This window comes from Chanodichthys erythropterus, chromosome 7 (genome assembly GCF_024489055.1).
Source record: "Chanodichthys erythropterus isolate Z2021 chromosome 7, ASM2448905v1, whole genome shotgun sequence".
Lineage (NCBI taxonomy): Eukaryota > Metazoa > Chordata > Actinopteri > Cypriniformes > Xenocyprididae > Chanodichthys > Chanodichthys erythropterus.
Window position 1 is genome coordinate 40,656,582 of NC_090227.1, and position 26,439 is coordinate 40,683,020.

Below are 26,439 nucleotides of genomic sequence, written 5' to 3' on the forward strand. Positions count from 1 at the left end.
AGAGGCAAAAATATATATTGTATAATATTTTAACTATTATCTAACCTAAAATCAACCTAAGCTGTTTTTAATTCTGTATCCCTCCTCCCACCATAAAATTTGCTGGTCCCACCTCAGAGACTGTTTGTACAATTAAAATCAAACATTTTTGTGTGCCATAATATATTGAACTGATATTTAATTAATTGTAGAATTAATATAGTAAAATTATTTTTATTCATTAACTGCAAACTGTAAAAAATGTAACATTCCTGAAAAACTGTAGCAGCCAAGAAGTACAATATCTATCTACGGTTATAAATAAATACGGCAAAATACAGTTGTAAAACCTTTTGATATTTAGTTTATCCTCCTGATGTTGAAAATCAACATTTTCTAAAGCAATAGTTCACACAAAAAAAGAAAATTTACTCACCCTCATGTAGTTCCAAACCTGCAGGACTTTCTTCTGCAGAACACAAAAGAGGATATTTTTAAAGAGTGCTGTTACCAGAACGTTTTGGATACCATTAATTTGGATACCAGTTCACACATTCACCTTACATTGTATGGACAAAAAAAGAAAAAAAAGAGTGGTACAGGGATGACGTCAAAACCTGGAAGACTAATTCGCCAATGGTTCCCTTGAGATTTTCCTATGGGTTTTTATTAAGGGCTTTTTTAATGTATGAGTAAAATAAGGTCTGTGCATTGGCTAAAAGAAATGGTAACAAATATGTCAATTAAACAGATAACTTACACTGCCCTCCAAAAGTTTGGAAACACCCCTGGCAAAGTGTGGTTTTGGATGATATCAGCATAAATACTTATCATTTTTTGGTGCAAATACATTACAGTAACTTGACATTATCATTGAAGACCAGCAATAATAATTTTTATTTTGATTACATAATAATGGCAATATATACATGTCAAAGTCAGACATGCCCCTTTGCAAGCTGTGATGCCTGGTTACAGAAACTTGGCCCAGGTTTGTAAAGATTTTTGGGTCAGCACACCTTAATAGCTTCAACAATTGATTGCCAATTAAGTTTAGAATACAATGAACCATTAGAACCCAGTTTAGGTCAGATAGCTGCTAATGGTGGATATTTTGATTAATCGAAAATTTAAGTTTTTTCTATGTATAAACTGTTTATGTAATAAAATATGTTTTCGTAGTTTGTGTTGTCCCTTATCAGTGCAAAATTATCACAAATTAAAAAGGATTCATGCCAATATTGTCCAAAACTCTACTTTTCTAGGGTGTTTCCAAACTTTTGGAGGGCAGTGTACATGTGTATATTAAAATGTAATAAAAAAAATAAAAAATAAGGCCTGTGGTAAACATAAATTGATGATATTGGACGTTTTGTTATAAAACGTAAATACACACCCATATCACCAATAAATAAATAAATAAATAAAATGTCATTTTTTAAGCTGTTATGTTTATTTTGAAAAAAAAGGTATGTTTCTAATAAGTAACAACATAAGAATGTTTGGGGTGTGAGTATGTGCAGTTCACAACATGGTAAAACAAAACGTCCAAGTATCGTCAAGTTAAAGGGTTAGTTCACCCAAAAATGAAAATAATGTCATTAATTACTCACTAATGTCGTTCTACATCCGTAAGACCTCTGTTCATCTTCAGAACACAAATTAAGTTATTGTTGATAAAATCCAATGGCTCAGTGAGGCCTCTATTGAGAGTAAAGCCAACTCTCAAGATCCATAAAGGTACTAAAACATATTTGAATCAGTTCATGTGAGTCCAGTGGTTCTATCTTAATATTATAAAGTGACAAGAATATTTTTTGTGCGCCAAAATAACTACTTTTCGACGATATAGTGATGGGACCGATTTAAAAACATTGATTCAGAGCTTTACGAATCGAATCAGTGGATCGGAGCGCCAAAGTCATGTGATTTCAGCAGTTTAGCCGTTTGATAGGAGATCCGAATCACTAATTCGAAACAAAAGATTCATAAAGCTCAGAAGCTTGTTTTAAAATCGGCCCATCACTAGATATTGTTGAAAAGTCTTTTTTTTTTTTTTTTTTTACATGACGGTGAGTAATAAATTACATTATTTTCATTTTTGAGTGAACTAAGCCTTTAAGTTTACCACAGACCTTATTTCACAAAATTTCATTTTTGAAGTCAGTACTCTCCCTTTAAGCACTTTTCATAAAAAGTGCCTTTTGCTCGACTTCCTCTGATGAGTTCATACTCATTCAGTGAATGTCATGCCCGCCCGTCCTTTCTCTGTCTTCTTGAGTCACTTCAGTGCCCTATCCACGAATTAAACATTCAGCATATACACACGGTGTGCCTGGTCTGTGCGTGCAGAGATTGCCTGTGACTTCCAGGGGACAGCATTATTTCAGTAAAACAGGCCTATTACATTGCTTGGGCCTTGTGCCACAGCCGCCTGAAAGATGAAGACTTACTAACTTCCATTCTGAGACAGTCCCTAGACTTGATAAATCTATCTGTCACCAGAAGGTGGACCGCAGTTAAGTGAGCATAAACTGATTAAATATAAAGTAGCAGCTAAGAACAAAATAATAACAGATCAATGAAGTCTGAAATTACACTCAAATGCACATGTACTGTATTGTTTTGGCTAGTTGTTAGAATGACTATCATCAGATTTAACTTCATTGTTGCTCTCTGGAAAACAAGATTCTGATTAGCCAACTGTGGCACTCTTCTATTATTATTTTTTGCACAATGAAGCTAAACTGTATATTATTCCGTCGTCCCTGGCAACCATTCTCCTATACTGTCTCATATCACTCCATGGTCTCTTTCATCTCACATAATAAATTAATTTCACTCATATCAATATTTAATGTCCATTCATTTATTTATTTGCCAAGTAATCATGTAATAAGCGGGATAATGAACAGTCAGTCGGTCATTATTGCAATATAAACCCCTTCAGGATGATATAAAGAGCTTAATGATAACTTTTGATATGTGTTTTTTATTGATTATATTATTTCTACTAATAACTTATTCTTTTGATGCAGATATACTGTTGTTTTTCAACCAGACGCACTTCTAACCCCATATTTCTGATAAATATCAGGGGAAAAAATGAGAAAAAAAAAGAAAGAAAAAAAAACACAGGGGCTATGCTGCTCTCAAAAAAATCAACTCTCTCTCCGCTTCAATTTCTCTGCCTCCAGAGAAGCTAAAAATACACTGTCGCTACTGCAGTCAACCAGCTTGTGCTACAGCCTACACACACAGACAGGCTTGGTTCAAGGCACAGCATCATCATCATACCCAGCTTTCATATGTGTGTCTGGATGGGCTTCAGTGATAACAGTTTCATAACAGAATTATTATTCTCTTAGGAAGAGGTTTGGCACAAAGGGCACCTGACAGCTAATTCATCTGTTCCTGTATTGCAAATATTACCACTGAGATTAAGGGAGAGTGAGAGCAAACAAATGCCTGCTCCAAATGCAGAAAGATTCATTTATCAGCTCTGGATTGCTTTATTAGGTATTAATATTGTGATTTGGGACCAAGAGACATTCATCACTGTAACAGTTGGACAGGAGGTGGAAGAAGAACAACAAAATAATGGTCTCATCAACTATACCTTGTGATTGTCTTCTCTGAAATGAACAGACAGAATCTGCAGTCTGTGAATCAAAGATGTCTGTCTGTATGTTTTAGGAACTTGGGAATGCAGCATGGGATGCTCTGGGAGCCAACAGCGCGGTGGATGACCTCCAGCATGCGGCCGTCACAGCTGGACCTCACGCTCGTGGCCATCCGCCGTTTCTAACTAAGGGTGAGAAGTTAATAACATTAAGTTTGTTTGTTTATTTATTTATAATTTGTAGCAGTACAAATATGTGAAGCTCAAATGGACTGAGAAATATGGTTATGCTGCGTTCAAGTCATGTCATAATTACCGTAGTCTCGAGATGACAACATTTGACATTCTGTTCGGAGCTTTTCACATCCTCAGACTGGGTTTTATGCATTTCTGTGGCACCACTATTAACGCCCAAATGAATCTGCAGAGGTCAGGTGGAACAGGTAAGAGTTATCAGAAAATTCCCATCTTACAAGCTGTAATTACAAGCTCTACGAGGACGTGAGCACTTTTTACAAGTTGAAATCTCATAATTACGGTAATTACAACGTCGTGAACGCACCTTTAGGATGACTAAAAGTTAAGTGGTCTAACACAGCCCTCACCAATGTCAAAATGATAGTGATGGCCAATCAGATAAAACAAGGAGGGGATTATTTAATGCCTTTCTTATTTGGCAATATTAATATTTTACGATAGAAATGTTCAGCAACCAGTGATGCAAATTACTCAACTTTTTAAAATCAAATTTCGCTGTTTTGAGTTGAAAATATACATGATTCATGTTCATAACTGTGACAACGCAAAAAACGTGATTACTTACTTAATTAAATTATTACTTCACAAATTTAATATGGCCTTTTTTTATTCCCTTAAATTGCTTTTAATCCTTTAATCAATTAGTTCCTTCAAATCAAAATACCAATTACTCAATTTTAGTCCGTGATAAAGGGATTTAACCGACTCTGTTAGCAATCACAGTTTTGGTTGAAGTCCTCCTGGGAAGTTCGTATTTATGAGTTGGGAAGCCGTGTTTACGACTTCAGACGTTCAAGCAAAGTCCCTTTAAGATAAGTCATTTCACTCGGCGGCCATCTTTGAAACGCCTCTCGGGCATCCAAGTGCAGCTCCAATCTCTTTGAAACTTCTTTGAAGCTGTTGGCTAAGCTTTCAATTAAATTTCATTTTTGAACTCACCAATGAAATCTGACAACAAATGTCTCATAAATTCTGTTTCTAAACGCTCGAATCATGACAAAAAAAGGGATTTTTTCAGGCCAGATCAAGCTAATGCGCATGCATTTAAACGGCCGCTGCAGTGATGCGATGACTTTACCAATCAGCGATTGGCTCTTATTTAGAAGGCGGGACTTATTCCGCCTAGGGCTGGGTGATATATCGCATGCGATTGTCACGCACATTCCGTCAGTAAAGCCGGTTCCCTGATTGCCGCTAAATCGCCATCACCTGCTTTCAAATGGAGCGGCATTTAATAAACAGAGCCGTAGTTCGCAATATCGCGTTCATTATCAAAGGCGATTCATCTGCAATGAACGCGATATTGTGTAGCTTATCAGTGAACTACGGCTCTGTTTATTAAATGCCGCTCCATTTGAAAGCAGGTGACGGCGGTTTAGCGGCAATCAGGGAACCGGCTTTACTGACGAAATGCGCGTGACAATTGCATGTGATATATCGCCCAGCCCTAATTCCGCCATATTGCACGTTGCACATTCTCCCATTCAAAACAATACGAATGATGCGTCTTGTGTTATTCTATCCACAAGTTTCCTACACCCCATGAGGCCTTGCGTCAAACGTGGGAGGTTCTTCCAGTTCGAAGTAAACAAGCTGGACGTGACACTCATTCATTCAACAGTTGACAGTCATTCAAGATTTATCGATCCAAACTTGCGAACGTTTGTTTTTTACTTAAAGATTTAAGATTCCGGCATCAATATTTGAACAATGTTTTACAATAAAAAGTGTTACAGTAATAGTAATGTATTAATTTATGTCAGGAGTGCACATCAATCATGCTAAATCTAACTGATATTTATACTGACATAAAAAGAAAACACAGACCTATTTAGTTACGCATGCTTCCATTTATTTGCGATCACAAGAACGCAAAAAACAACTCCACTAAAGCTTTTAAGTCCAAAGGCTTACACATTTAGAAATATATTGATAACATACCCTATGTTTACGTCACTTTTCTGAGCATTTCTATTTATTTTCCTCTAAATTATGCTATGATTGCTATCCGAGGATGTTTGCGCGATCTCTCCGTCTATCTATCCTGATCCTTTCAGCCAGAGCAACAGAGGGAGCTCATGAGAAGACAACAGGAGTTATGAGTTATACGAGTTAACCGGAGTGTGTGAATCTGTGAAATATATGCATTTGTCAGGAATCAACAGGCACAGGGAAGAGACAGATTAAACATTAAACCAAATAAATAACGTTACACAATTATAATCACATAAGAATTGTCTTCATTCCTCCAGCAGTCTCTGATATTTCCCATAAACGTGTGTAGCCTTTTAGCATCGCATACTGTGGAAACGCGACTGGCTCTGGCACGCACGACACATTAGGAGTCAATAACATCATAAGGCTTTGGTGCTAGCATCAGTGATGGGAAGTAGACAGCGGGTTGTTCAAGTATTTCAGGGTCAGGATGCTCTAGTCATGCAGCAGCACTTTTGTGGAAGGTCAGTAAAGTAAAGAGCAATTAAGGGCACGAAAACTGTTTATTGTATTGTGATATTATTAACTAATAATGTAGTAAACTGAGATGTTGTCCCTGAACACCGTAACGACATCTCTCATAAAGATTTGCAACTTTACAAAGTAAACAATGATCCAAAAAACACTTAGCCTCTTCGCTAATTAGAACACAAAATACCATTGGTATGCTACTTCCGCCGCCTCACCGGAAGTTGTACCCACATTCTCTTTTACAGTAGCGCCCCACGGAAACAGGTGGCTAGTCTGTGGTTCAAGTCACGTTTGTCGGAACAAGATGGCGGTGTACATTCTTTTAAAGGATTAGTTCAACCTAATATTAATAGCAACCTGTTAATAGCAGCAGTGTGCTGTATAGAATTGCAGCTTCATTTGTGCATCCATACTAAGCAAAAAGCCTTTAATTCAAGGGTTTCTCAGACAAAAAAGGGGGTTAGGATCCACCTTCAGGCCCTTTCACACTAAATGCAAATGTTCGGCTAGATGAAGATTTTAAATGGAAACATGGATATTTCTTTTAACATCAGATGTGAATATTTGCACACTGGTAAAGCAAGTTTTTTCTCCTTCAGTTGCTCATTTTATTACTCATTTAGTATACCTGAACTGGCACGTTGGAAACATGTTACTTAATAACTGACATCATGCTTGTGATGTAAATGACATAAGTTTATGCACTAGAGGGACGACCATCTGGGCTGGTCAAGTGAAGTTTATTGTAAATGAGACGTGTATGAGGCCTCTTTTATAAAATGTTGTGTAGAAAACGTCCAACATTTTATCTTACAGTCATTTCTCAAATGCATGATTCAGAGAACGAATGTATGCACAGAAAACATGAAATGTATAAATCACAAATGATCTTAAAATTGTGCACAGCTTGATCTCCGCTTTGTAAACGCCACCTAATTAATGTCATTAACCTATAACAGAGCACTAGTCAACGTCCAAATCTTTTACTTGAGAATGGAGAATGGCAAGAATTGTTTAGATTCTCTGCCACAAGGAAAAGTGTGTACGTTTGCTCACTTTTCCACATCAAATTAAAATTTCCTGATAATTTACTCAAAGTTTGAAATGAATTGTCATATACAATATGCTAGTGCAAGTATATAACAATTAGTTCAAACATTGACCTGTGGAGGGCAGTGATACTGGAATTCTAATATAGAGAAGAAGAAGAGAGCTAGCTTAAGATGAGCATTTATGGTTACAATATATATAATTTAATTTTTTTTTTTTAGAAAATGAGCAATGGTTTCTCTAGATAAGACCCTTATTTCTCGTCTTGGATCGTGTACAATGCTTTGAAGCTGCACTGAAACTGTAATTTTGACCTTCAACCATTTGGAGGCCATTGAAGTCCACTATATGGAGAAAAATCCTGGAATGTTTTCATCAAAAACCTTCATTTCTTTTCAAGTGAAGAAAGACATGAACATCTTGGATGTCATGGGGGTGAGTAAATTATCAGGAAATTTTAATTACTACTCCTTAAGAACTACTCCTTTAAATTGATTACTTCACATATAATATGGCCTTTTTATTTCCTTAAATTGCTTTTAATCCTTTAATCAATTAATTCCTTCAAATCAAAATACCAATTACCCAATTTTAGTCTGGGATAAAGGGATTTAACCGGCTCTTTTAGCAATCACAGTTTTGGTTGAAGTACGTCCTCCTGGGAAGTTCGTATTTACGAGTTGGGAAGTCGTGTTTACGACTTCAGGGCGTTCAAGTCACTTTTGTCGGAGCAAGATGGCGGTGTATATTCTTTTAACTAAATACAGCAAGGTTTTTAAACTCTAGGTCTAAAATGCACGAAGAACAAAGAATGTAAATAAAGTGTGTTGCTTTTTATGTTTTTAACTTATTTATGTCAACTTTATCGTGGTATCCTATATAGTTATGTTACAATGCTGTCATATTTTGTGAAGGCAATTAGTTTATTTTGTTGTAAATAAAAAAAAACTGAAGATGTTGAACACCTTTAAGTAGTGAAGTATTCCGCCACGTTTCTCACTGACACGCGCCCCAACTCGTGAACTCGGGAAAATCCCGAGCTCATATTTATGACATTTTTGGTTCAGCTTGCGTTCAACTTGTATTTACGAACTATCGACTTGATCATCGCACCATATCTTTGCCTATCAATAATAAAGGACTTATACTTGTTTAGTGTACAACTGTTGCGCGAAATGTAAGTTAATCGTCTTTACCTTGACTGGAGTCGTCATCCATCAAAACTTCGTTAGCGTTATTCAGTCGATGAAAAGACGATGACAGCTATTTCTGTTTAACGTTAGTCCTTCTGTGATTAGCAGCGAAGTGGGGCATATGTGGAGCAGAGTAATAATCAGATATGGTCAAATTAATATGGCCTAATTTAATTTTCTTAATGCTGCAGTTTATACTGTAGGCGGTTTAAAAACAGCGCTCGTCAATGTCAAAATGATTGAGATGGCCAATCAAATCAGAGAAGGCGGGCTTACTCTTCACTTAAACCAATAAGAGCGGGAATCGATGCTTCTGTCGTAACGGTCAAGGTAAGCTATAGGAAACTTAGCTAAATATATATCTGACAACTGTTTTACGATAGAAATGTTAAATTAAGTTTTTGTCGTTTTGAATTAAAATGATATAATTTACGTTATTAATATGCTGTAATTCGTACGTTACAGTAATAATCGTTAATATCGTTTGTAATATATTTGGCATAAACATAACAAAAATGTTGACCCAGGAACATCTTGAACTCAGCAATATCAGGTTATGCGTAAGAGTGAATGTGTGCATAATGTGAATGAATTTAATGAACCTGCTTACCTGGCTTTCATTTCAGTAAATTCACCTTAGAAAATGATTCATAAACTCAAAGTAAAACGTGTTGCTGTCACTCAAATATTTTTTGTCATATAGCCTAAAAAATAAAATCTGTATTCCTTGAATTCTCTCTTTTGAACAAGAAAATGTCTGCCAGCCATTGTGTTTTGATATGTCTGTTCTCAATAAGTATATTATATTCATGTATAAAAAAATAAAGAAAGAAAGAAAAGGTTTAAAATGGTCCAAATCTTCCAGACATAACGGCTAACAGCAGGTTTTCCTGATCTCTGGGTCATGGTTATTTATTTGCTTATTTCAAAAATGGAAAAAAATAAAAATAAATAAATGTAATACGCTTTGACAGACAGTCAGAAATGCATGAAGGTATTAAGTCATTCAGTGCTCTGAGACGCTTAAAATCAATCCTATACAGTTTAAATTAGCTAGGTACAATGTGGTTTTCCTCCTGGATCTTGTAATCTAATTTTGTAAGTGTTTGTGCTACTTGCAATTTATCTGTACTTGTCAAAACAGTGTAGTGAATGCATTACAATACTGTCATTTGGTTCTACTGATGCATATAACTGCAAATCATCAGCAAAAAATTATAATTCTGTCATGTGTATAAATTATACTGCCTAGAGAGATCATACACAATCTTTACACCCACAATTTGTTTTTATGTTAAGGCTTTGAATTAGTATCTATGATGCTTCTGCCATGTTTGGCAAAGTTATATTTTGAGAAAAAAAGAATGTTTTCAGGGATCTTAGACAGTGTATTATTAATTTATCTGACCACATGGAGTGATGATAGCCATTTTGATCAGATTGTACATTAATTTCCTGACACTTGAGATTCACATATATCCTGCCCTTTGCATACTTACTCTCTCTCTCAGTGTCTGACTCTCTTTATTTCCCTCTCTCAGGTAATGACCAGGCATAGAACCAACCCTGGAGATGCCGAAGAGAAGAGATATTCTTGCCATCGTGTTAATTGTGTTACCATGGACCCTCCTCATCACTGTGTGGCACCAAAGTGCAATTGCTCCCCTGCTTGCCATCCGAAAGGGTACCAGACTCTCTTACATACAATGATATGTGGTGTTGTAGTGCCAATTTTGTTATAAACCAAAATGTGACAAATTTCTGCACAAAGCCTAATACACTCTCTGATGATCTCAGTGAGTCGATTCATTTGTGCTCATTTGAATATGGTCATGTTAGAAAAGAAATTTGCATATCATTATTATCATTATTTCATTAAAAAGGAAGTGCTACTAAAGTTATTTTCCTGTTACTTCAATACAAATGTTTTCTCTCTAACCAACCACAAAAGCATAAGCTGAACGAGTGTACTTTGTCTTTGAGCTTAGTGTGCTATTTCTTGTGACCTAATTAAAAAAAAAATCACCATGCATGTAGATAAAACCACTTTCTAAAGCATCAGCTGAGATAGAGTTCATGAGCCTCACTTCCAGTGAAGTCTAGTGACTCCAATGAAATTACCCAGCAGCTTCTCATTTATTCAACTGCAGAAGATTTCTCCTATAAAACCACTCTCTGAGGAGCATTTCTGGTGGCTTTAAGTCCAAATGACCAGTTTGCACATCTACAGTTTATTTTAGCACCCACATTAAAACACTTATGTAAGTGGATGATTCACATACACGAGCTGTACAAATGGCCTGTTATTTATGGGGCATTTAGGCCAATCTAATGGCTTCACAACAAACTAGTCACTGACCACCCTTAGTTCAACCAACAGGGAGATATGAGCATTTGAAGATCTATACATCTATATATGCATGTCAATAGCATAAGCTTATGGAGATTTACAGATGTGTATTCATAGAACTTATCATGAAGCAATTAACGTGGGTTTGTATGATGCCTAGGAGACAGTGAACATCTGGACCGTTAATGGAGTGCGCTAATCTACTGGTGCTAAAATGTCTGAAGTGAGAGCAGGGCACTAATTGAACAGTGATAAAGATCTGATATGTGAGGTGCCACCATCATTTCTGCCCTTAATGAGCTATCAGCAGGATTGGGTCGGAACTGCCCACAGCATCATTTTGTGAAAATATTCTGGAAGATATCTGGTAACACTGTAATTATTTTAGAAATATCATTCCAGCATGCTCATTTAAATCAGGTCTAACAGAATAGTTCAGCCAAAACTGAAAATTCATTCTTTCCAGGAACAAAAAATTAGAAATTCTGAAGAATGTACATACCGCTATGTGCTAAAAAGCTTTGAATTTACCTCTGCTGTTAGACTGACACAAAGACAGCAATTCAAACCCTGCGTCCAAATATGCCTATTTCAATACTATATAGTAGGCAAAAAACAGTACATGTACATATATCCAAATTCATTGTATTCATTAAACAGTAGGCAAAAAGTACCCGGATGACCTACTACCGCATTCTGAAGTGCACATCTAATGGACACTTTGCTATCCCATGAGACCATGGTAGAGGATTTGTGAATGGCAGTGAAGCGATGCAACTGGTCACATGACAGTGATATCATGGCAGATATGGGCTGCATCTGAAAACTTAAAAATGCTGCCTTTGGAGGATGCATTCTAGGGTAGGAAGGCATCAAGGCACATCCAAATCCGATGTTAGCTTCACTTCACCTGTCTCCTGAGATACCTTCATCTGATCAATTAAAAGGATGCATAGATGTTTGTTTCGCTGCCTTTGATATCCCACAATCCTGTGCATTCCATTCGGTGACAGTTGAGCTAGAAAAAGAAAGATGTATCTGAAAGTTGCGGTTTCTGGTCAGTTTGTGTGTAAATGTACATTTTGACCAACTTCTGATGTCATTTCTAGAGAGAAATTACAACTGTAGTAATTAAATTAAATAAATAAAATAAATTAAAAAATACATTTTAGTTTAGTTATCACCAAAGCTCACTCTCTTTTGCTGTAGATCATTAAACTGTAAGCTGCCTTTTCAAAATCAGTTTCGTGAGGTACCTTCTTCGTGAGCAAAAGCTGCCTACAGAGTCATTGCCTGTAAGGCAGTGAGGCAACAAGTCAGCTGCCTAAGCTTTTTATAATAATGCCAAATGATTCTCCAAAAGTTCTCCTTTTCCGCTTCATGAAAGAAAGAAAGTCATCTGGGTTTGGAACGACAGGGAATTTTCACTTTTGTCTGAACTATCCTGTTAAAGGATTAGTTCACTTCAGAATTAAAATTTATAATTTACTCACCCCCATGTCATCCATGATGTCTTTCTTTCTTCAGTCGAAAAGAAATTAAGGTTTGTGAGGAAAACATTCCAGGATTTTTCTCCATATAATGGACAGTTACCAACGGGCTGAAGGTCCAAATGTCAGTTTCAGCGCAGCTTCAAAGGGCTCTACATTATCCCAGACGAGGAATAAGAGTCTTATCTAGTGAAACCATAATTTTCTAAAAAAAAAAAAAATACAAATTTATATACTTTTAACCACAAATGCTTATCTTGCACTGCTGTGATGCGCATTATGTAATCACGTTGGAAAGGTCACGCGTGACGTAGGCGGAAGGACCGCAGTAGGGCGGAAAACTCCATCTCACTTTCTCCACCAACTTCAAAATCGTCCAACATAGATGTTTTACCTCTTTTTTTTACCGATTTGACACAGTCTACATCTTTAACCACCACCATACCTTGGAATTATCCTATGCCATATCTAATGACCTGCAGGAGTAAAACTATGATAGACACATCTTAGTTCAAAATCAACACAGCCTCATGAACTCAGGGATACATCATAATGCTGAATCCTAAACTTCTATACAGTTCTTGCCAATAGAGCAACCAACATCATGTTAATAAATTTTGCAATGTTCTCCCCAGAAATTACGGACAATCATGGTCTCAGTCGGCACTTGATAGCTCATTCCCATCAGCTCTTTATCAATAATCCTTTTCCTCAGGGTGTCCCCTGGCATAGTTTCATCAAGTTGTGGACACTCGTCACAATGAAAAACAAGCCATCCTAGCAATGCAGTTTCTGGTGAGTGGTATAGAGGAACATTTTTGGGGCAGACTCCTGTAACTTCTCACAGGTCATCCCCCCCTCATGATGCTGCTGGCCTTACAGACATCTGCTCCACTCTCATACCCATCTCACATAAAACACCTCCCATCAGGGTAGATGCCCAGTGGCGGCGGTAACCCCCTGCCTTAGGTTGTCCCCTGTCTGGCCAAAGAGGATCTTATCCGTCATTGAGAAATCACCTCATGCACACTGGCTCTTTCCCATCATGAAATCTTTGACAGTTTTCTTCAACAGAATCAGGTGTTTTCTGGAGCTTAGGGAAGTTGCATTCAAGAGCCACCAGAACCATTGGACTGCCTAATAGTGTTAAAACATGGAGACAGGTTAATGACAGCAGTATTTAATCACTTAAGTGATTAGACATTCTCTGAGCAGCAACATATCAGTGCTGAGACTATATTCAGTGAATTTAGTTCTCACAACTGTCCATTCAGTGTAGTGTTCTGCTACATATATAACTGTAGCCATCGGCCCTGCACATGGTGGTGACAAAGATCAGACAAAAAGTTACTGGTCATAGGAGAAATTCATCAAAATAGTCACTTCTATCATTCAAGGTCTGTATTACTATTTTAAAGACCTCTTATACTCATTGAGTTTTCCTTTGACAAATGTCCCTCTTCATGGCAATAATTTCTTTTAACATCTCTGTGTCCATGATTTTCAACTGAGACACTGTGCTTCACTATAAATAGCTTGTTATCTCTTATGACACAAGCTCAGATAGCAACTTTTAGCTGACTTTGAATGAGAGAGACTCTTGAGGAATTCAGGACTAGTACACTGCCTTTATATAACTTCTAACATCAGACTTTATCTACTGTCTTTTGACTCTGGCCCAGCTTAAGACTTTGCTCACACATCAGAGAATTTAGAAATTACAAATGTCCAATCAGGTCGAGTCTCTGTTACAACTGGCAGTCTCATCTTTGCCATTTAAACCCCCTTCACCATCAAAAAACAAACATTTAGAAATTAAAGGTCCTAAATCATTACACTAAGATAGCGATATGCTCATCACATAAAAAAAAAAAAACATACTTGAGACTGTTCAAATATTTTTCCATTCTTTCAGAATTTTTATTTTCATAACATTAATTTTTGCTGCTTTATTTCTCTTAATTATAGCTACTTATCCCTTATTCCTCTATTAAATAGTTAGTCTGCAGATTCAAAACATATTATCAGTATGGTCTTTACTGTTTTGCAGAACCACATTGGTAGTTTACCCATATCAACAACTAGGTTGCACAGACAGCCTTATAGCTGCTTTCTCCTTCAACCATTATTATATAAATTGTAGTTCTCTAGACATCTAATGTCATCCATTTAATGGATGAAAAACAAAACTTTTTGTAAGTTACATTCACTCATCCTTCCCTACATGCCAATTCTTTCTGCATCGACCTTCTTTCCCTTCTGTCTGCTTACATTTCACACACACACCGCTTTCACACAAAATCCCCACATCACAGTTCTCCTCTTCAATTCATTCCCTTACGGCCTTAAGTCTTATGACACTCAATGTTCCTTCTCTCAGAAAATCATAATATTTGACTAATTTTCCTACATCTTGCATGCATTTTTGGCCATACAATCTTCTCATTTCACAAAACACTGGTGTATAATATTTTGCAAGCTTGCTCTGGGACTTCCCCATATTGGCTGTCCCTGACTCTTGTGGATTTCCCCGTTCGGTGCACGCCTAAATAATCTGTCGGATGTCTCCAACAGATCTGACTTTCCCCCTAAGTCTGGCTAGGCAAGGTTGAGCACTGGCTCTACTGTACAGTCTCACTTTTACACTCAGAAAGTTCTTGACTGTGCACCTTAACTGCACCTCTCACTTTCTACTCGGAAGTTCTTGACGGCACTAACCGCCTCACTTTTTTACCCGGAAAGTTCTTTATTGTGCACTTAATTGCACCATCTCACTTTCTACTTTTCTTGACCATACCCTTATGTGATTGCAATTTCTCCCCAGATAATATTGATCAATCTGTGTTTGCCCACCCACAGTTTCAATTTCTACCCAGAAATATATTAAATGCGTTGTATCCACCCACGTGATATCAATCTGTCCAGAAATGTCTTAATCACAACCACCGAGTCAGCCGGACCCATCTTTATGGGCTGTCCCGTTTTCCAATTTTTACCAAATTTTACTCTTAATCACACTTAATCACAAAATTTTAATTCCCCATAAAATTTTGATTTATCTCTTACCTGAGAGTCTTGATACCACCTGGGTTCGTTTACTGATTCCTGGGTTCAATTACTGATTTCCCTCTGGACCCTGGCGGTCGCCCCCTCATCCCTCAATCGGGGTAGGGCTGAAACTTGTTTTTAGGGTGATCAGCCACCTCCTGCTCTCGTGTCCAAAAGGCAGATCCAAAGAATCCCACTCTTTTGACACCAAATTGTTGTGATAAAATAAAAACAACTCTTACTGCATAAGAGACAAACACGTCCAATTGTCTTTCAAGCAAAGGTTTTATTTCTTGCAAGAAAGGTCAGAGAGTAATACAGAAACACAAGTAGCTGCAGAGTGTAAGACAAAGAAAGCTTCCCCTCACTTTTATATCTCTAACCTTCAAGGCTGAAGCCTTCGTCCTTTTGCCATTCAATTCAATTCAATTCACATTTATTTGTATAGTGCTTTTCACAATACATATCATTTCAAAGCAGCTTTACAGAGAATGCATGTCAACATCACAATTTAAGAATGCAGTTAGCAAATAATGTAATAATTAATCACTGTTAGCAGTTCAACTGAAGGTAGAAGCAATGAGCTCCTGGAAAAATGAATTACATTAACAATAATTAGGATATAGAAATTGGGCAATGTGCACATGTCCAGATGATTGCGTCTTCTGAAGTCCTCACAGGAGTTGGCGCCATCTCTTCATAGGTGTTGGTCATCTGAGGATATTAGGAACCATATTAGGAACATGTTTACCACTTCAGTGTTTTCCCACCTGTCACTCAAAGAGTGCATACTTAAGCACTTCTGAGAAAAACAAAATCATTTAACCATAATAATATAAGTAAAATCAAATGGAAATTACAAAGAAACTCAAAATTTCTTCCACAGTCTGTACTTCCGTCTACGTCACGGGTGACCTTTCCAACGTGAATATGTAATGCGTGGTGCATCGCAGAGCAGTGCAAGACGAGCATTTGTGGTTAACTTATATATTTTTTATGTCTTTTTAGAAAATGACCAATCATTTCGCTAGATAAGACTCTTATTCCTCATCTGGGATCGTGTAGAGCTCTTCGAAGCTGCACTGAAACTGACATTTGGACCTTCAACCTGTTGTTATCCGCTGAAGTCCACTATATGGAGAAAAATCCACAAAAACCTTGATTTCTTTTCGACTAAAGAAAGAAAGACAAACATCTTGGATGACATGGGGGTGAATAAATTATCAGGAAATTTGAATTCTGAAGTGAACTAATCCTTTAAGAATTCAAGAGCAGATCATGCAGAACCTCTACTTTATGGGTTTGAATCAGTGCCATCTACCACTATAGCGTAACGGTATTATGATCTCCTGTATTATGGTTCCTGCTCTCACCCTCTCCAGTCTGTCGCCATCTAGTAAAAGAGATCTTAATCATACCAGAGCGACTAACCATCCACCGACAACGGCTAGCAGGTACTTCTCTAAGGTTTGAGGCATGCGTCAGACATAAAGAGAGCAGCCCTGGAGTGTGCTAATGTCTTAATTCTCTTTCTCTGTCTGGCAGATGACGGGACGGAGACTAGGCATGAGACTGGCCCAGCCACGGACTCAAAGGAATACTGCTCACAAGACAAGGACATAGTGGAGGTGGTCCGTACAGAATATGTGTACACAAGACCTCCGCCCTGGTCCGATGTATTGCCCACCATTCACGTCATTACCCCGACATACAGCCGCCCGGTGCAGAAGGCAGAGCTAACACGATTGGCCAACACCTTCCTCCATGTGCCCAACCTGCACTGGATCCTGGTGGAGGACTCTCAGAGGAGAACCCCTCTGGTCACGAGGCTTCTGAGGGAAACAGGGCTGAACTACACACACCTCAATGTGGAGACCCCACGGAACTACAAGCTGCGAGGGGACACAAGAGATCCCAGGATTCCACGTGGCACTATGCAGAGGAACCTGGCTCTGAGATGGCTACGGGAGACTTTCAACTCCAACAGCAGCCAGGCGGGAATCGTCTACTTTGCAGATGACGATAATACGTACAGTTTAGAGCTGTTTGAGGAGGTGAGTTAAGATGGGTGTTGCAGTTTTCCCCATCTGAAAGGATACATAAATTGTGTATTGTAACATCAATTAATGGGTGTTGGTAAGTGACTGCATCAATGGAGAACGTAGACTTACTACATTGATTAAATAATAGCTTTGTTTGAGTGCTTCAAGTGCATAATCATTTGACTTGGCGCATTATATTCCCATCACTCTCCTACTGCAAATTATCCTCAAAGAAAGCAAAATATTCATCATCATATTCCTATTATGCTATTTTAAAGGGTCCTCATTTTGTTCTGAAGGTCTCCTACAGGAGGTTTACATGCATACAAGGTCAAAAAACATTGATTGCAAATCACCTCACAAAGAGTCTGAAAACGGTTTGTTCGAAGATACAGTCTCTCTAAGGCCCCGAACACACAAAGCCAGATCTCTCCCTATCCGATCTTTTTTTTTCCTTGTCTCAAGAAATATCAGTGTACACACAAAACCGCTGAAACCAGATCAAAACGATGTAGCATAGATGCCAGACCAGTATGTGGCACTGTAATTCAGCCACAGAGATACACTTAAAACAGAGAATAAGACTTGGAGCATGCGCATAAACCTTGCACGCTGTATACAAGCTTTAGTAAATCTTAAAAATAACGCTTTATTTTGGCTCAGTAGCTTCTGCAGCATGAACACAAGCATCTAGGGTCTGCTATTGTTGTTGTTGTTGCTGTTTTGTGCTGTTAGCAGTGTCTGACTAGGGTCGACACGTGGGATGATGACATTGTTTCACAAAATATACGGATAGGCTGTACACAAGAAAATGCAAGGGCGGCATTTTCAGATTTATCCACTCTGGGACCCGGTTTCAAACAATATCATTCACCTTCTGAAAACAATTCATCTGGACGAAATGCCTATCCCATACAAAATTTTTTGCGTATGCACCTAAACGCATCTCCCTGTGAATGTGAAAAATTCTCCCAGGTGAAAAAAAATTACATATCTATAATGTACTTAAAGTGCTCTGTTTTCGCGCACTAATTTTGTACTTAATATACTAAAAATTCTTCTTTAGTACTTCTTAAGATCATCTTAACAACATCTAAGTGTACTCAACTGTGCTATTTTGAGACACCATGAAATATGAACTAAAATGTGCTTTTAATATATCATCTCTGTATTTAAAAAATGTATTTAGATACTACTGGGTACATTTGAACCCATAGTGTACTACAAGTGGTAGCTAAATATATTTTTTAAATACAGAGATAGTATATTAAAAGCACATTTTAGTATTTCATGGTGTCTCAGAATAGCACAGTTGAGTACACTTAGATGTATTAAAGAAGAATTTTTAGTATATTAAGTACAAAATTAGTGCGCGAAAACAGAGCACTTTAAGTACATTATAGATATGTACTTTTTTCACCTGGGCTGCTCTGATTGGTAAGATGGCCCAATCTGTTGTGATTGGTCTACCGCTTACAACATGTGACGTAAACGAAACGCCTATTCCCATATCTGAATTTCAGCTCCAGGGGTTTCCTCAGTGCTTGATACACAGTGATATGAACAGTAACGACGCCGTCACTTTTTCCGTATCAATTCCAACGAGAGTCCTCTTCCTTTGGAATTGCGTGCAGAGTGGATTTGCTTTTGCAGCACTGAAAACAGCGTGTTCTCGACATGTTGACCACACAAACCAAACTCCTCCAGACTCAGCTGCAGCTACAGTGTGAAGGTCAAAGTAGACGTTGTTTGCAAGCTGCCAATGATGCCATAAGTTGGCGTTATGCAAATTTGTTACATGCTATGTAGGTATGTAATAAAAAGTGAGACTGGAATTTCAGACGACTTGTTTCGGCAGTTCAAAATTGATTCTTTCTTTTAAGAGACAATAACTTAATTTGTCTTGAACTTTGATCTTTCAAACTTTACAGACCTTTTACATTCACAAATGGATTTATTATACACTGCATGGAAAAAGCATAAGAGGGGGAACTTTAATTTAAAAAATAATTCACCCCAAAATTAAAATTCTGTCACCATTTACTCATTTTTTATTTTAAGATATAATAAAGAATGTTTCATATGATGAATGTCAGTATGACTCTTTAGGCTCCAAAAAGGACACAAGGGAGTGAAAATAATCCATATGACTCCACTGGTATTCCAAGTCTTTTGAAGTGACACACTTACTTTGTAATACTAAACAGATATTTAATCAAATAAAGCAGTCATCTGACTTTCATCATATGGACAAAAACAGCTAAAACATTCTTCAAAATATCTTCTTTTATGTTCCACAGAAGAAAGAACATGTTTGGAAAGGTTTGGAAACATGAAGAAAGTAAATTATGTAAATGATGACAGAATTTTCACTTTTGGGTAAATATTATTTGGGTCTTGTAATGCTACAGGAAGGAAAATACCGGTCAGGACTTCCTTATGCTTCTGGATGGCCTTCATCACATGAAAACATCTTTTGACTTTTGAGACGCTGCTCTGAAAAGAAAAATCATTGATAGTGGGTGGTGAAAAATGATCAGGCACATACTTCTGAAACACTGGCGACAAAAGACACAAGACTATAATTAGGGTTGAACAAAAGCTGCCATTTCTGTTGATATATGTGGGTTGTACATTTTAAAAGATTAATACACACTTAACATACTTTCAATAGCATGGTACTTTGCAATAGAATGCAGATTTTGCAACTTAGTTGCCTTTTAAATCAGGTCTGGCCTTTAATAATATGCATATAGTATCATATTAATATATAACATGATTTGTTATGAACATGAATCAATGTTGATCTATAGAGCCACATACTTACATTCTAATTTTATTATAAATTTTAATGTGCGAGAGACTATGAAAATCTAGCTGATTACATCCAGCTTTCATTCAAGTTAAATTAATATTCTATCTTTGTTTAATGCACATTTTAATTTTTAAACAAATTAGTTTGAGATCAAACAATAATTGGCAGACTCCCTGCAGTACTGTCACAGATCCCCTATGGTCTGTGGACTCTGTTGAAAATCCTTGCTCTAAATATTAAATCTTAGAAAATGTATCTGAGTTTGCAATTTAAATATAATGTATTTAAATAGCAATATTCTGAAGATAAACTAGTTTCAACCCCACTCTGGGCTGTTCCTATCTAACATAAAAGAGCCATAGACAGTTGTGTGTGGCCTAAAATCAATGACCTAAAATGAGAAAACATCACACAGAAGAGCCAGTAATACCTTTTACCTTTTAAAATGAAGATATAGTAACAGTTCATGAAATATGCATTTGGCCTTGTTTAAAACAACCATGCCTGCCAGTGTGTATTAATTATTAAGCTCTTATTAAAAATGCTTAGGCAAGCACTCTGAACGAAAGGGTTTATTTACAGATGCTGTGTATTTTTACCCCCAATCTCCTGGGTTTCTTTTCCACTATTGACTCTGCTGTAAGTGCTCTGAGCTCAAGGGACACAAGCCACTTTCCCCTCTCCTCTGTGACTACTTTGACTTGACAGAATCATTTCAACATGTCCTATTCTGAATAATGAGTCATCTGTATGTACGTCTAGGTCAGGCCTTCTCCAAAAAAGGTGGATGATAAGAAAATCTACTGTACAAAAATAAAACGAAACATATATTATAAAAAGCATAGTGTGGGGTAACTGCAAAAAAAGTATATAGGAGACAGTGCCTCTACATCTTTGTGATTGGCTGATTACAATCCTAAATGTTGGAAACACTAAACAACTATTCATCAAAGAATCCAGAAAAAAATGTATCATGGTTTCCACAAGCAAAGCAGCATATTAGAATGATTTCTAAAGGATCATGTGACGCTGAAGACTGGAGTAATGATGCTGAAAATTCAGCTTTGCATCACAGGAATAATTACATTTTAAAGTATATTCACATAGAAAACAGCTATTTTAATTTGTAATAATATTTCACAATATTACTGTTTTTACTGTATTTTTTTTATTAAATAAATGCAGCCTTGGTGCGCATAAGAGACTTATTTCAAAAACATTAAAGGGTTAGTTCACCCAAAAATGAAATTAATGTCATTAATTACTCACCCTCATGCTGTTTCACACCCATAAGACCTTCATTGATCTTCGGAACACAAATTAAGATATTTTTGATTAAATCCGATGGCTCAGTGAGGCCTGCATTCACAGCAATGACATTTCCTCTGTCAAGATCCATTAATGTACTAAAAACATTTAAAACAGTTCATACGAGTTCAGTGGTTCTATGTTAATATTATAACGCAACGAGAATGCTTTTTGTGCACCAAAAAAACTAAATAACGACTTTTCAACAATATAGTGATGGGCCGATTTCAAAACACTGCTTCAGAGCTTTACAAATCGAATCAGTGAATCAGAGCACCAAAGTCACGTGATTTCAGCAGTTTAGCCATTTGATAGGAGATCCGATTCACTGATTCGATTCGTAAAGCTCAGAAGCAGTGTTTTGAAATCGGCACATCACTATATATTGTTGAAAAGTTATTTCGTTTTTTTGGTGCACAAAAGATATTCTCGTCGCTTTATAATATTAAGGTAGAACCACTGAACTCGCATGAACTGTTTTAAATATGTTTTTAGTACCTTTATGGATCTTGACAGAGGAAATGTCATTGCTGTGAATGCAGGCCTCACTGAGCCATTGGATTTAATCAAAAATATCTTAATTTGTGTTCCAAAGATGAACGAAGGTCTTATGGGTGTGGAACGACATGAGGGTGAGTCATTTTTGGGTGAACTAACCCTTTAAAAAGGTTGTCAATTAGCATTTCATTATTCATATTAGTGGTGGGCATAGATTAATTTTTTTAATCTAGATTAATCTCACTGTAATCTTGGAATTAATCTAGATTAAAATGGCTCATTTGAATTCTGCCGAAGACATTCAGAATATGTGTGCTACCCAAATAATGACTAAAAGTACATTCTTGACATCTTTCCGCGTTTGAAACAACATTAATTCTCATGTTTATTTGATGCTATAAATGGACTCATAGGAAGAGATGATCGGTTTACGAGCCTCTTGAGCTGAGGCGCTACAGCAATCTGTCACGACACATTAAAGAGCAACAAAACGGTTTTTATTGTTTGAAATTCTTAAAAAACTACAGTTTTAAAGCTGGGACTTTGTTAGATATCATAAGTAACCTGCTCTGTCTTGTCTGTCGACGTGTTGTCAGTGTCCTCTTTGCTCCGCAATGTATTTTTCACTCTGTGTGACTCTTGTTGGACAAAGCAACAGTAACTAAGGGGGGCGGGGCTTTGCGAAGGGTCAATTCGGCTAGGTATACATCCGCGCTAAAATATCAAGGTGAAAGTCATCATAGCTTGCGTAGTATAGACCCAGCTCCCAACCCAACTTTGAGGATAGATTAACGGCGATATTTCTTTTATCGCCCGATAAGAGTCTCACGTTAACACAGCATGTTAACGCCGATAACGGCCCACCACTAATTCATATACTTTATTCTTGTCATTAAATACTTTGAGATAGCTTGAAAAACGCATATAAACCATGGCTGCGTCCAAAAACTGTAAAATGCTGCCTTCTGAGGACACATCTCAAGGTAGGAAGGCATCAAGGCACGTCCGAATCCAATGTTAGCCTCACTTCCTGTTTCCTGAGATACCTTCATCTGATCGTTTTTTGAAGGAAGCATAGATGTGTCCTTCACTGCCTTTGATATCCCACAATCCTGTGCTTTCCATTTTGTGACAGTTGAGCTAGAAAAATAAAGATGGCGTCCGAAAGTTGCATTTGCTGCTCAGTTTGTGTATAAATGTACAATTTTGACCAACATATTTCAATTTTGATATCATTTCTATTGAGAAATTACTACTGTAATAATTAATTATTTGTTTAGTTCTCACCAAAGCTTGCGCTATATTGCTGTAGATCATTAAACTGTTATGCTGCCTCAGAAGTCTGTCCGAAATCCGTTTCGTGAGGTACCTTCATGTACAAACGCTGCCGTACAAGTCATTCTCTTATAAGACAGCGAGGCAGCAAGACAGCTACCTCGGTTTTCGGACGCAGCCCATATATTGTCGCAATCGTGTGTTTGTCTTCACATTTCAGCGAGAGAGCGCCCTCCAGCTTCCAGTATGAATGAAACATTTTTTACACAAGAGTGAGCGCTCCATAATGTTTAGATCGCCTCATTTTAGTTAAGAATAAAATGACAGGTCATGCAAAAAGTGCGGGGGACGAATTTGCGTTTTATTAAAAGTAATCTACCTTGTCTCATGGTATAAGTCCACTTCACATCACCATCTATTGGTTCTCTTCATTTCCTCAGTTCAGAATTCAGCGTGAAACGCTTTAAATGAGGCAAAAAGCAGAAAACAGCCGTTCATTATGTGAAACTAGGGCAGCCTCAGCCCTCCCCAATGACAGCTAGTTTAGAAAAGATTAATGCCCGAATCTGCAACGAGCATGCATCCTTTTCAACAGTTTCCGATTCCAGTTGTTTTTGTTTCCACCAACAGGTACAAAAAACGTCACTCTCTTTCTTTAATGAAAAATGGCCGTGGCACAATATAATATTAGTAGTTCAGGAAGTAATCAGATTGAGGGTGACATTTTGGCCAGGACTGTTCACTTAATGCCTTATATGGTGGGGAAGGGTCACAGTTAATTACATGAGCTGGATTTGGATCAATGTGGACAGCCTATAACAGTTCAGTCAGCAAAACCATGCTTTACATTTAGCTGAGTCTTAATTTATTTTTTTATTTTTTCAGACACATACAGTAGTGAGCAAGTGGTTTTCGTAAATTAGAAAGATGCACAGTGTTCCTTTCAATCTATAGTCCATTTATAGGTCTTTGTAAAAGCTCCCCTTGGATACAGTGGAAGATGCATTATGGGTATAAAGACAACTGCTTCACTGGCCCGCTCTAGCCTTCACTATTCATTAGGCAGTTTCCTTTTATGATGCGCTGGGCGGCACACAAAGCATTTGGATGTAGAAGTGTAGGGATCGTTTGAAGCGGGAAGATTAAAGGAGGATCTGTCCCTCTTTCTCTTTCTTACTTATTCTCTGTCATTCACCGATCTCTGTTTACCTCCCGTGACCTGCTCAGGATGAATCCTGCTGTTAAGATCTATTTGTTTGTATGTGAATCTCTGCACTGTCCAAAACATGATCTGCAGTCCTGATGTGTCTAATCAGGCCTGAGCCTATGCTGCCACTTAGAGAAATCACACTATAAACAGCAGGTGAACTGCCATGGACATGATGAAAGCTTTGTTGCATGTTTGTACAACAGGGCTGAAAGTCCCCCAGGGTACAAGGCCATTTTGTTTTTATTTCCATCCAAAACAATAAACAGATTTTTTTATGAATTCTTATGCTCGCCAAATTTTTGCATTTTTTTTAAATCATTTAATATAACTATTTTCTATTTTAATATAGTTTCAAATGTATTTTCATGTGATGGCTGAAGCTGCATTTTCGATTTTCATTCTTTGAAGAAAAGAAAGAACAGCATTTTTTAAAAAATGGAATTCTTTTGTAACATTATAAATGACTTTACTGTCACTTTTGTTCAAATATATGCATCCATGCTGAATAAAAATGTTAAATCTTATTGAATCCAAACATTTGAACAGTAGCATATGTAGCCAATGAGAATTCCTGACCCTATCATAATATTATAATTTAGCTTTTCATGGAAAAAAAAAGTTGAGTTTTATATTAAGTGTTGAATATATATATATATATATATATATATATATATATATATATATATATATATATATATATATATATATATATATATATATATATATATATATATATATATATAGTCAAACCTAAAAATTTATTCAGACACCTTGAACATTTCATTCATTAATACAGTTTATTCACTATAGTTTAAAACAAATGGTAACAAAATATGACAAGATCTCAGAGTTAAACTGTGTCAGAAAATATGAATCTTAATTATGTCAGATAACACTACAGCAAAACATGGTCAGGTCAAAGTGTCTGAAGAATTTTTGGTTCCAAATTTTACTGGTAGTCCACTGTATGAAGAATTTTTAGGTATAATATGTCACAGTTTACTTTATTTTGCTATCCTCTCTTACATAAATTAACTATAGTGACCTGCACCCACTAGTAAAAATATATCAAAAATGTCTGATTAATTTTTGGTTTGACTGTACATACATTATATATATATATATATATATATATATATATATATATATATATATATATATATATATATATATATATATATATATATATATATATATATATATATATATATATATATATATATATATATATATATATATATATATATATATATATATAAGGTTTTTGTAGCCTAAATAATAGAAACTAAAAAAGAAAAATAAATAATCTCTCTCTTTTCTGCAGATGCGATCAACTCGTAAAGTGTCGGTGTGGCCTGTAGCGTTTGTTGGAGGTTTACGGTACGAGTCTCCAAAGGTTAATGCAGCAGGAAAAGTATATGGCTGGAAAACAGTATTCGACCCTCACCGGCCCTTTGCCATCGACATGGCAGGGTTTGCCATCAACCTGCGGCTCATTCTGTTTAAGCCTCAGGCCTACTTCAAGTTACGAGGGGTGAAGGGAGGCTACCAGGAGAGCAGCCTGCTCAGAGAGCTGGTCACTCTCAATGACCTGGAACCCAAAGCGGCCAACTGCACTAAGGTGAGGAGACATTTTACAATGCCATTATTTACTCATTCTCATGTCGCTGTTCCAAACCTATTTGCAGTTTTTCCAGTAAAACACAAGTGGAAACTTATTGTTTTTTTCATCCGATGAGTCTCATGCACTACAAGCGTATGCACAAATGTGTGCATGAAATCTGCATACTAAACTTTTCACAAACAAATCATGTTTCACCAATAACTTTCATACT

General features: G+C 36.9%; 1 protein-coding gene across 4 annotated transcripts in view; it reads left to right on the plus strand.

Moving 5' to 3' along the window:
- Window positions 1–26,439, plus strand: part of b3gat1a (beta-1,3-glucuronyltransferase 1 (glucuronosyltransferase P) a) — a 101,351-nt gene that overhangs the window by 67,012 nt on the left and 7,900 nt on the right. For 2 of the 4 annotated variants that reach the window (XM_067389434.1, XM_067389435.1), the window contains 5 exons: window positions 3,676–3,793; window positions 10,110–10,252; window positions 16,839–16,910; window positions 17,002–17,510; window positions 25,929–26,225. In XM_067389434.1, the coding sequence (XP_067245535.1) occupies window positions 10,141–10,252; window positions 16,839–16,910; window positions 17,002–17,510; window positions 25,929–26,225 (990 nt within the window). In that variant the 5' untranslated portion in view covers window positions 3,676–3,793; window positions 10,110–10,140. The remainder of the gene's footprint in view (window positions 1–3,675; window positions 3,794–10,109; window positions 10,253–16,838; window positions 16,911–17,001; window positions 17,511–25,928; window positions 26,226–26,439) is intronic. The other 2 variants (XM_067389436.1, XM_067389437.1) reach the window with 2 other exon arrangements.